Genomic DNA, 12,801 nt, shown 5'->3' on the forward strand with positions numbered 1-12,801 from the left:
CGCAACGGAGCACAGACTCAAACAGGCAGTAGCGCTGCAGAACTGCAGTTCACTGTTACAGGTCTGAGATGCCACCGACACCGCCTCTGCCTTTCTTCTCAGATTTGTATTACATTATTCAAGTCCCAGGGGCTTTCACAATCCCTCAGAGGTGTAAATCGTTCCAGAAATAATCTTTGTTTTACATGCAGGAATTGTGCCCACACATCCAGTGTAACACTCTTACCCACTTTCAAAGACTCACATACGTCCGTGCTGTTGGGGCGTAGACAGAACCTGTTTTTAATGCCTCAGAGTCCATTTGTAGGGGGTAGCTACCCTTGCAAAAGTTGAAAAGTGTAGTTGGATGCCATGGTTGGGAACTCACTCGGGTTTTCAGATACTCCCCACCCTGACTGCTTGACAGTACCACAGCTTCATGCACAGCCTTACCAGATCAGTAAAGTCTCTAACTGCCCTGCAAGATGCAGGACACGGCATCAGCGCAGGATGGGAGCGCTAAGCCTGCTACCAGTCACTGGCACCCTGAGCTGGCTGGCTGAATTCTGCTGCTGCTGTTTGCATCCACAAGGCAGAATAGTCTTCTGTAAAACTGAAATCCACATATGACAATCCTGTATTAACTGCTTCTGGGATTCTTAAATATTATTATGATATTAATGAAGAGGATGGTGGAGGCAAATAAATTTTCCCCACTATTTAAACTTCAGTATTTTTCCATTCTGCACAGAAGAAAAATGTGTGTGTGTGAGACCCTAGCACATGCAAAGGAAGTTGTATCTTCTGAATATTTTCCCCAAATGCATTGTACCAGTAAGATGGCAGGTTAGATCCAGCCAGATCTCTTTCAATATTAGAAGAATCTCGGCATCTCTCTGATCCTGGGCAGATCTCAAGTGGTATACGTTTCAGTATTTCTTTAACAATAAAGCTTCAACCAAGTATATTCCAGTCTGGTCAATGCATTTAGATCCAAGATTAGCTCACACTCCAGTATTAGCAACATTGGCACCTTTCCTACCATTCAATTTTAGTAACAAGCTGAAACTTCCACAAAAACATGCAAGGAGAGTTTCTTTCATGAGTCATCTCTTTCAAATAAACTCAGTCATTTAAGTTAAAATCACAGCCCAAAATTGGCAAGAGCAAGTCTAGGAAGAAATATAGTTTACACACGACTGACCACATCCACGTGGCTCCAGGAGCCAATGTGTCTGACACTAATGGGAGAAAGTTTAGGAATTAAAGTGCACCATTAGCTTTCCCATATTGAATTCTCAATTGTTGTATGCTCGGTCTTACCTTCTGATCCAGTTCTGGTACAGCCAGATATATTACATGCATCCATCTTTCTGCTGCTCTGCATTTTGCATTGGACTATAACCATGCAGAGAACACCTGCCCGCTCAGACTCTGGAACCAGGGAATCACTGCAAAGCTTGCTGTCCTAAAAATGAACCCAAGATCTTCAGTAAGCTCATTTTACATATGAAAAGATAAAATATTTGGCTCCTGCAGATGAATATAGTGAGCATAAGGCTTAGGTATGGACTGTATTTCACGGCATTATGCTTGCCACTGAAATGGCCAGGGGGGTCATTCTGCACACTGCTCTGATGGTAACAAGGTCTCTACATGGAAAAGCACTTCCTGCACACCATGATCTGTTGCAGAATAATAAAGAAAACTTCTGGACACTACTCTTGTTAATCTATTGTACACTCATCAGGAGGCTACCAAAACTATCAAATAGATCCCAGATTTCTTAGCTAGCATTTTCAAAAGTCAATTGAGCTTTTAAAGCTATGAAAAGCTACAGAAAACATGGAGTTAGTGTAAGGGTTCAACATTAGTTTCATACATAATGGAAGACAATTTTGTAGCTTGTTACGAATTGAGTAATCTCTCCCTGGTTGGTGGTTTTAATAGGCAATGCATTTCACAAAAGGTAGCAACAGTACTGCCAGTGTCGAGCTAACCTGGAGAGAAATACCATGGAAGGCTTTGATCCCTTCGAACCTGCCAATGTAAAAAAGTATCTCAAACTTCTTGGAGGAAAAACAGGGGAAGAAAAGCACTCTCAGGCACAGAAGCACACTGATCAGGTGGGCCTAGGACTTTCAGACACAGGAGCAGGCTAAACCAAACACTCCTCTGATGTAAATGTGTCTATGTGGATGACTCAAGCTGTACTCAGATTCTGTATACGCAGTTCAAGCTATATTCCCTGCAGGCTGAGGAGCACCCGTGTTCCCCGTGTGCTAAAATAAAATTACTTAAAATGCATTTTGATTTTGTTATTAAAATCTACATCAGTTGGTTGGTTTTGTTTGCCTTTTTTTTTTTTAAAAAAAATGATCTCACTTTCTATTCCTATGGAAAAATACTTCAGGAACAAGCTTACCTCTGCCTGTTTTCTGGTATTCTTTGTTATAGTAATAGGGATAAATTAGCTTTGCATAAAAAGTAGCACATGCGTAGTAAAAGTTCAGCTTTTACGAAGTGGCTTTATAATCAGACTAATTAGGGTTAATCTAAACTTTTGTTCACACACATGAAGGCAGCTTCTGGAATATTTCAGTTTTAACTGCTTGACAACTATTATCAGCTATAGCAAAGTTTATCAATAATATAGTTATCAACACTGCACAAATATTTAAAAAAAATTGAAGTTTATTCATCTTTCAATGGCTCAAATAGCAAATAAAAGAACAGGGTAAGGCATCAGCCAAGACAAATTTCACGTGTCCACTGGCTTCATAACACCTCAGTTCCCAGTATACAGGTTCCAAAGCAAAGTCACAATGTTAGTGGTTAGACTCCCTGGCTAAATAGACCCAAATAAGTACACAGTAAGATGAAGACCGGCTTATTTGCCATAGTTACGTGAGTAACTTTAATTCTGCACTTGGCAGTCTACTAAATGCACATACAAAATTCTTATTGATAAATATTTAACATGACAAATATAACTTCTAAGACTTGAGTCCCTAAAATGTCTGTTAGCATGAAAGTTAAATATTGGTTACCTAGTTTGCTTGAGCACATTTTAAACTGTCAGTTATAGGCTTACACATGTATAAAAAGTATAACAGTTTGTGGAATTGATCTAGCCTGTCTTACCCCAGAGGAGTCCAAAACCCTCAAACATTCTGGTATATTTTTAGTTAAGATGCAGCATACTAACCATGTGCTAGTATTCTTGCTGTTCTGAAGCAACTGAGGCAGTATGTTTTGTTTGAGGATTTTGGATGCACATGGTAAATGTTTCTGTATTGCAAAGCATATTTGATTGTTTAATATCAACATTAACTAGAAAAAGTAGCTACAATGTTCCCCATTTGAAAATCAACATAAACTAAACAGTACAAAACCTGCGAATAGCATCAGCATAACGCACCATGTTCCCACAGCTGAGTATTAGGAACACAGAAGAAATTAACTGATGACACAAGAATTTCCCAGACAACATCTTAACTCAAAACACATTTGTGCTACTGAATTAGCTCCACTCTACCCAACTCCAGGGAGTTAAAACCCAAGGAACATCTAGACAGAAATCTACTCGCAAAAGGAAAGTTTCAAGGTATCAGCACGTTAAATTTTAAACAACCATTCCAGGCTTAGATGTGCCATAGGCTTATGACTTCAGTCTTATGTGTATTCTGACCTTTTAGTTTTAAGATACCCTATTATTTACCCAGTTACAGATGACAGAATATGCTCTGTATTATTCACAATACCAGAGTATGGCACACATTTAAAGAACAGACACTGCTAGCAGACAGCTAGTTAGCGAAATCATTCATGTCACTGCGCCCCACAGAGAGGGCAGTCTCACACAGCTGCGCTGGGACAGTCTCCATGCAACAAAGTTGAAAACACACCCTTGATTAAGCAACCTGCTATGTTTAGGTTTTAAAATTAAGGCATATTCAAATGTTTCAATGTAAAAGATTACATCACTCTTCTAGGTTAATCAGGTAATGCAGAACCACATATAATTTTCCCCAACATAACTGTTCGCATATACATTATTCTTTTCTAATTTGCATAACTCCATGGCAAAACAACTGCATACCACTTTGTTAGGTATCATGTTCACAACTGTAATTTTCAAGGCAACAAAAAGACAGGATGAATTGACAACTACCAGTGATAAAAAAGTATGCTTTACAAGAACCCACAAAGTAATACTTCCCCCTCTGTTCACTATTAAAGAAAAGACTGCCTATGAAACACTACATTCAGAAGTAAAGTGAGAAGGTAGGCAATTATGAAATGGACTGAACTTTGCTTCTCTCGAAGCCACATAATTTTTTTTTTCAGTGAATTTGACTTTCAGTGCAGCTCCAATTCATGCTTTTAGTGGTACATTAAGATTTCCAACATGTTAGAGTAATTTCAGTCACTTGAGCCTTCGATGGCATGCTTATAAATTATGGGTTTTATTAGTATGGTCAGGGTAGGAAAGGAATTCAGGGTTTTGATTATAAAATGCAACATCTTTCTCTGATCCTCTTGGCTAGGCTTTTTCTTTTCTTCTTCCCATTCTTTTCTTTGCTGTCCTCCATTTTTCTGGCTCTAATTTCTCTCATTAAATCGAAAAACACCTAAAAAAAGACATAAGAACATAAACGCAAAAACAGACACAGACTTATGAGTCAATTTAAGTGATCACTGATGATATTCTAAACAACTGAAATGGATAAAGTCAATCACATGCACCCAGTTTGACCAAATATCTATCCAACAAATCCTTCACTGGCTTTGAAGGCCAAGTTGATAGGATGCAATCCTGCTTCTTTCATGGCACCATAATGTTCCCCTGTCTTCTGACACTTGCTTATGAATCCTGTCAGACAATTTTTCAGAAGGATTGAAACAAGTCTCATCACCAGCCAAGTTTTTTTAAGTATTATCTACACCTTGCTGAGAAGACTCAAGCAAATCAGTTTACGTTTCGAGTATTTTCAGTGATGAGCTTAAAGGCTGAAAGAGCAGGACATCCAATTCTAGAAACGTATTACTGGAACAGTAGCATACACTGAACATTTCATGGTCAGTATGTCCCGTGATGCAAGCCTAAACACTAGGAAAAAAATAAAAATCAGCATTTTCTTTAAAGCAAAGTTACCAATCATACAACTACATAAATGATTTTTTAGACGAGGTAACCTCAACTGCCATATTACAATCTCAAAGTACACATGAGCTTCATTTTCATCAAGTGGTTTAGTAGGAAACAAAAATGACAAAGCTGGAGATACACCAATGACTTTAAGAGAGATCCTACTGTCAGTTAAGGCTGTATGATTGGATTGTTTAAAGCTACTTTATTAATTTGAAAAGCAGATCCTGACTTTCAGGAGGCCACAGCAAATAATCATTTCATCTTTATAATTTCATTGTAGGAAATCAGCTGACCAATTAAGACTTTTCTCTCTCGGGAGATGTTCTCTAGAACTGGCAGGGCACTTGATCCCTTTCTGTGAAACATGGACTGTGCAGGAGCTGAAAAGCTCCTCTACAGAGCTCAGTATTTTTTTATTTGCAATGACACTAATCCCATATTGACTGCAGCAAAAGCAGCCACCTTCATTACACAGGATCTGAAGAAAATCAATGTAACTCAGCATTTCCCTTAAGAAATAAGATCGTGTTTGTATTTCTAAACTTGCACTAAGTTGCTTACTTGTACGTAAAACTGTGCTAATGCTAAGATGCAACTGTCAGCTTGCTTAAGCACTGATCCTGTACTACAGAATTTAGCTGTCTAGGGTACATCACCTTCTGAGAAGATGCTTAGTGAGTCACCTTTACCGAAGTGAGTGGCAACTGGTTGTCTTCCTCAACTGAGTAAACCCCACTATTCTGGAATTCAGAGAAGCCAGATTTCTTATGCAATAGTAACTTAAGTTTGCATAACAAACCCCATAACTTCAGATGCTCCAACTAAGAAAACCTAGTATTTACTAGTGCCAACAAAGCCTCACTTATGTCCTGTCAAACCTTAATTCTATGATACATGCCAGTCTGGATCCTTAATGTCACCAGCTCCAAAAAGAAACTCTGTAGTAGCCTACCATGCGTGTGCAAAGCCTATTGATTAGAGAACTATTTAAAAAATAATAATAATATATATATACACACACACACACAATTTTTTCCCAGCTGCTAAATGATAGTGAAGTAGCTTTTGAAGGGCTGGGAATTTCTACATGACTGTAGTAGATGGATCTTAACTGCAGTCACACACTAAAACTAAAAGGTGTACTAGTTTTTATAATAAAAAACACAAGTAAAAATCAGAGCTGTATTCAGCAACGAGACTGAGTTCTGCTGCATTTAATTGACTTAATTTTCCCCTACAGAATAGCAAGAAGTTCTTACTGTAGTACTGAACAATCAATTTCTTCAGGTAGACAGCTGACAGGAGACAACAGGTTACTGCAGGACAGAACTCACATTACAGCTGTCATGCTGCAATTGACAGCTCAAACATAAGGATTTACATAACAATTTTGTGATCAAGTCTGTCAATAGCTTTGAAAGGTAAGGTTGACACATTGAGTTAAACTACTTATTTCTTTTGCCACACAGTTGTTACTCTTGCAGTCTACAAGGCTGAGAGTTTTGTATTCCAAGAACTCCTGCCTTTTAGAATTACAGCTGAAATACTTATAACTAATCAATGATTTATCTTGAGACAAAGATTCTTCATCTCTTATCTCAAGACCTTCTGAACCAGGTTTTACCCCTAAAAACTCATGAGGCTGTTCAAAGCTTAAAAGGGTTCATCCATTCTTCATTGAAGCAACATAACAGCCAGGCACCTGGTTGAATGAGGGTAGAGGGGGCTCCAGTCCCTCCCTTACCTGGCTTTTGTAAGCTGTTTTATTCTGGCTGAGGATCAGACAGCATTTCTTACTGTTCAGAAGCAGACTGACTTCTAGTTAATAGAAAACACAGTAAGAAGTCTAGGCCAAAATATCTGTCTCAAGAAATTTTTAATTAAAGTCTTGTATAATGTCTCGTATGATGACTCCTTGCAGTTTAGGATGGGATACTCTTGTTACACCTAACGTTTTCACTGTTCTACATGAAGTCACCTAGTCATGCACCCCCCATAAGCTAAAGGGAGAAAAGCATTTGATTCAAATTTCACATAAACAGTTGCTAAAATAATGAACATTTAGAGTAAAACCCACAGAAAAGAGGTATAAAGTAAAAACTGATGGAGAGATTCTTTGTATAGAGGCCATTATTACCTTGTCAACATTAGCTCGTGTTTTTGCAGAAGTTTCCACATAGTTAACATTCCACTGATCAGCTCTGTTTTTTGCTTCCTCTACAGAAACTTGTCTTTTGTCTTCCAAATCTGATTTGTTACCAACTAGCAAAAAAGGAACATTCTCATCTTCTTTTACTCTTAAGATCTGTTCCCTGGAGAAAAAGAGGGAAAAAAAAATATAGGAAAAAGAAAACTAAGCTTTGCATGGAGTACTATTCTTAGAACACAAAAAGAAGAACTTGGACTAAATACTTTTCCAATTTACAGTGAAAACCCACTTATTCCTTTTATGAAGCTTACATAACAGTAAAAATCTTAAACCATTCTGTATAACATCACAAGGAGAAGACAGACAACTAGTCCTCCAGCAAGGAAGTAGGTGAGTCAGTAAGAAACTAAGAGTAAACCAGGATTCGTTTAGATAGGCATTTATATAAACAAGTAATTCCTTTTAAGAAAAATGTTACTTGAGAGCATTTACCATTGTCTTTATATTACTACTCGTGATTGCCATTTTTAAGCTACCCAAACTTCAGTTCTACACTTAATTTCTTCTTAATAAAATGCATGTGCCATCTTTAAAACTGATAAAATGGTCTACAGCATACCAAGAGAACATCTCTTTCTTTCAGAAATCTTTCTCAAGTCTATTACATTCAGTCTCTGCAGAGATCTTCATTCAGTTGTAAGCCAGTGTACAGATACGAGTTGTACATGCACCAGATTTTTAAGGACAGACCCTTCTACTGTTTGAACTGCTAGGATGAAGGGTTTGAAGTGGTAAATAAAACTCAGTAGTACAAATGGTTGGGTACATAAGTCTTCAACAGTTTAAGTAAAGTTTTGTTGTCATTTGAAATGCATTAGAAGTACCAGGAAGAACTGTTTTCTCAGAACAGGGATATTCTCTATTTTGCCTCAGAAATGAGAATAAAGTTAGTAGTGAAATGTTCCCCTTTATTGCAGAGCAATTTCTGAAAGATCAACAAAAAGCACAGAGAAACAAATTCCTTTTGCTGGCTGAGGTGAAACCTATTGCCAGATTTAAAGCTGAATGGAGAGAAGCTGAAGAGCGTCAATCACTTGATATTCTAAAGGGCCTTGATTGTGTATGGCAGGATCCATAAAAAGCCCTGAATAGCATTCAGTCTTATGGAGGAAGCCTACTCACAGGGCTGAGAACTGCAGACAGCCCATAATTATTTTTTTTTCCAACAACAAATACTTATTTGAGACAGCTGGTATTACCACATTCATATCTGAGGTGTAATTAAAGCAACATTCCTTCTCTCCCCCACAAATATCAGTGCAAATGTTTTAACAGGGTCTGCAGCTATCCACAAGTAGTTTGAATGTGGTTTAGGAAGAAAACTCTGGTGCATCACTGCCATATCTGTGTAAATAAGACTTCTGTTAAAAACTAGTAGTTTTCAACAGCAATTGTTCAGGCAATGCCAAACAATTTCACCATGTAAAGAGTTAATCAACAGCAATCCAGACAATAATATTCTACTTTGAGCCCTCTCTGAAGACTGATACCTTCTAAACAAGAAGTAGTTAATGATTTAACAGCTTGAAATCTAGAACTTAAAATAAAAAAAATAAATCATTAGAGCCAGACCAATTCTACTCAAAGCACATTTTTTCAATTTGCCTTTAAAAATATTTAAAAAGTTTAATTGTTGCAGGTCTGCTTTCTCTTGGGCAAAAAAAAAATAAACGATTTGGAACAATGGCATTTCAGAGCACACCTGAACCCCACCGAAAACATTGCATAGCACTTAACAGCACTCCTGTTGGAGTTCTGCCATTCCTGATGGACAAAATTCCATGGAAACAAACATCTAAATTATTCTTGTCACTTTCTTTCATATCTATCTCTTAATTAGTATTCCCTCAGGCTGCTTAAGGATGCCAGAAGGTATTTTAACTGTACCCTCAAGGGATGCAGGTTACTTTTACACAGAGAAGGATGCAATTTTTTTAGTTACATTTTAGCATTTAGGCTTCTACAGTTTCAAAGGCAACCTGAAAGGCACTTTCAGACTCAAGACTGGGGAGAGTTCTAATCTCTCCATTGAAGGGATTTTTTTCTTTCATTTTTGCTGTATTAGCATGTATACTGTCAACACACCTTTGCTGGAAAAGCAGGATTTTTTCTAGAGCCATAGAAGATCATGTACTTTGAAGCATAAACAGGATTTTAAATCATTTGAATAGGTCATTTTGCACTGTAGAGGAGCTCAACTATACCAAATAGTCCTCCACGACTGACAGTACCTGGCATAAGCCAGCAAACCAATCAAGGCTCTCAAAATATATACACACACACACAGAGACACAAATAAAAAAAGCCAAACACCAGAAAAGGAAAAACTCACTTTCTCCCAGCTCCATACCTCTTCCTTCTCCCTTAGATTAAACACGTTGTTACTTAGTGCTAATTAAGTTGAACTGTAACAGTATCTCTGAGAAACCTTAGTTCAGTGGGATGCAGCTAATTTCTTTTTATAGTTGTTTCCTTACTTTTCTCTCAAAGGTTATCTCCTCTCTTGCTTTGATAAGCTTTGAAAAGATTCCCTGGTCTCTTCTGTCCTTTCTTTAATATACTGATGAGTGATTTAAATAGGCTTTCTCTCTCAAGCAAAATTAAACACCTGTAATATACTGCTGCCTGTTTAATAGTATCTTACTATTAGAAGGGTGTTAATATGCTGCGTGCTTGAAAAGCATCTTAACCCCCCTGTCCTGTGAAGCCTTTATTACACCAGAAAGATCCAATTCCAAATTTTGTTATTAACCACATTGCTCTCTATTAAGTAAAATACTGACTTTGATGGGAAGGGTGAATTCTATGCAGAACTTCAGTCTTGTAAGTTCAAAAATTTACATCAGTATCTTTTACATAGAAAAATTCCATCCAAGCAAAACTGACGGGACAGATTTACAGCAGGCCTTTACACAACATGCATAGCTACTACAGACTATTCAAAGGTACTTCTCATCGCTGCTAATAAAATCACCTTTAAGAGGTAGAAAGATTTGTGTTGATGCTATGCATTTCACTCTCCCAAAATCCAACATGCATAGTTTACATCGTCTAAGACTCTGCAGACAGACATCACCAAATGTGGTTCTGCTGCACAGTTTTCAACTGGAACTCTGTCACGTCATCTTTATAACTATGAATTATTCTAGTATAAAGCAGCTGGACATGCTACAGTTGCCCTTTTGTTCCAGATGGCGTTTCACAGGTTAAGTGAAACACAACAAAATCCTCTATGTGAAGCAAGAGCTGAAATAGGCAATTCTGGGGAGTATGTGGTATTGTACATACATTACATGCAACCATACAGTCTAAGAGTGATTTTTCTCACATCCATTAGTGTGGATAGCAGCACGCCTACTCACAAATACTGCTCCTTCGCATAAGCGCCAAGCAACACTATTTACAAAGGGCAGAAGTCTTCTGAATATTGCTATGTATTTGCTCTGTGGCAATAGCCTTTTTGGTATGCAGAAACACCGCAGCAAAGATATCTGAAGTGGTACAGAAAGCAAAAGCATGGCTAGGCATCTGTTCAAAGCATTACGTGACTACAATAAGAGCTGCCATCCAGTCTGGACTATTACAAGGATATTACAAAACAAACAAATCAAAAACCAGTTGTAATTATCTCACTGTAATTAGAATTATCTTGCCTTGTAACCTACCTGAAGTCTGCAGTCGCTGCAAAGGATTCCAGCTCTGTAATAGAGAAGACACAAAGAAATCCTTCTCCACTTCGGAAGTAGTTGTCTCTGATTGCAGCATAGTCCTCCTGTCCTGCTGTGTCCAATATATCAATTTGAACTTCTTCCCCATCCAGAACCACCTTTTTCCTGTAGCTGTCTGCTTTGGTGGGCTCATAATCTTCGACAAACTAGAATAAAGAACTTCATGATATAAAATCATACCTGTACATGACAAATGCTTACATTTGCATATAAGGATATAACAAACATACGGTTACAGGAACTAAGTAAGCATATGTATTTATGCTATGTGAAGTACTCAGATTACTCATAGTTAAAACAGGCTCTTCATCAGCCCAGTTTGTAGGTTTTTGCTTTCTTTAGCAGTTATATGGAAATTTTAGATGTAACTGCAAAACAGCAATGTCCGTGCACTACCCAAGCCTCTGCTTCTGGTCACGCACAACACCTGGCTGTGTTTCTATTACATTATCAGGCAGTCCTGGAGCTTCTGCCTTTTAATTAAAAATAATCACTGACATTGGAAAAAAGCAAGGAAACAAGAAACAGATTTTCTTTCCTCTCTTCAACAGCAGCATAAAAAAACATTGAAAAAATTGGTCATCATTTCAGGCATCATGCAACTCGCCTAAGCAAAGAAGCTTTGAGCTATAATACCTAAATAAATTCTAACAGGTCTAGTGAACAATGACAAAGTATGCTGATGACAGAGCATCTAATTGCTTAGTAGTCTGAAAAGTGCCAAATTATACCTTCACAGGTATCTCTAGAGGGCAAATCACTAATCTCAAAAAATATTTTTCTCCGATTTAATTGCTGACTTTCATACCACATCATATACATATAGACCCTTTCAGGAAGTAATGGTACTAATGAATACTTAAATAACACTACATAGCAGACATCTCCCGAGATAATTTCTAGTGCGGATTCTTACCTCATCATACATAAACTGTAGTGTTAAAGCAGATTTTCCTACACCACCACTTCCCACCATGATAACTTTGTGTAAAGCCAATGAATTCTGTCCTTTAGGCTTATTTGCTGCCATCTTTGGATTGCAGAAAATTCACAGGTATAAAACGAAAAAATCTGAAAGAAAAATATTGCTTCATTAGTTTTCTTTTCCTTCTCTCACATGCAGTGTTTAAAGTAGATTTGATTTAAATCCCTATGTATCTAAGGACTATTTCAGTTCTGCTATGTTCAGTGAAAGCTATCTGCTTTTTCACTGGAAGCTGTTCCACAAATTATACTGAGCTCATCTTTTTTGTAGCATGAGCAAAGACACCCTTCACCATTTGGAAAGGGCACAGCATCCAAGAGCAATTAAGGGAAAATATTTACATTTTATTATGTAGTGGCGTTTTTTTAGAGACACAGCATTTGTCAAGGATTCTTGTTAGTTTACTAAGAATTGAAAAAGGAAGCCACAGTGAGTCAACACCATACAAGAACACATGAGATATGATAGCTGCAGGGGAAAGAAAACAGACATTTGAAGGAATTTCCAGCTTAAACAGCAAGTGCTAAGAGACAGCAGCAGCAGCAACGATTAGCTAGTGTACTTTTTCAGAGAAAAGCAAGTGTGTCTCCTAAAATCTAAGAATAACCAGTTTCAATAAGTCAATCGGGAACTGAAAGAATAACCTAGATTACACAGAGCAGAAAGATTCAATGTGCCTTCCTACGTGACAAATGCAGTTATTCCATATATTTGGAATAGTCATCTCAGTCCCACAAATGCTTGC

General features: G+C 37.6%; 1 protein-coding gene across 1 annotated transcript in view; it reads right to left on the bottom strand.

The window, feature by feature from the left end:
• Positions 1–2,651: 2,651 nt before the first annotated feature.
• The window catches only part of RALA (RAS like proto-oncogene A), a 28,719-nt gene continuing 18,569 nt past the window's right edge, over positions 2,652–12,801 (bottom strand). The window contains exons 2-5 of the mRNA XM_037385616.1: positions 11,988–12,142; positions 11,009–11,217; positions 7,272–7,446; positions 2,652–4,613 (exon numbers count right to left, since the gene is read on the bottom strand). Of these exons, the coding sequence (XP_037241513.1) occupies positions 4,491–4,613; positions 7,272–7,446; positions 11,009–11,217; positions 11,988–12,101 (621 nt within the window). The 5' untranslated portion in view covers positions 12,102–12,142 and the 3' untranslated portion in view covers positions 2,652–4,490. The remainder of the gene's footprint in view (positions 4,614–7,271; positions 7,447–11,008; positions 11,218–11,987; positions 12,143–12,801) is intronic.

This window comes from Falco rusticolus, chromosome 4 (assembly GCF_015220075.1).
Source record: "Falco rusticolus isolate bFalRus1 chromosome 4, bFalRus1.pri, whole genome shotgun sequence".
Lineage (NCBI taxonomy): Eukaryota > Metazoa > Chordata > Aves > Falconiformes > Falconidae > Falco > Falco rusticolus.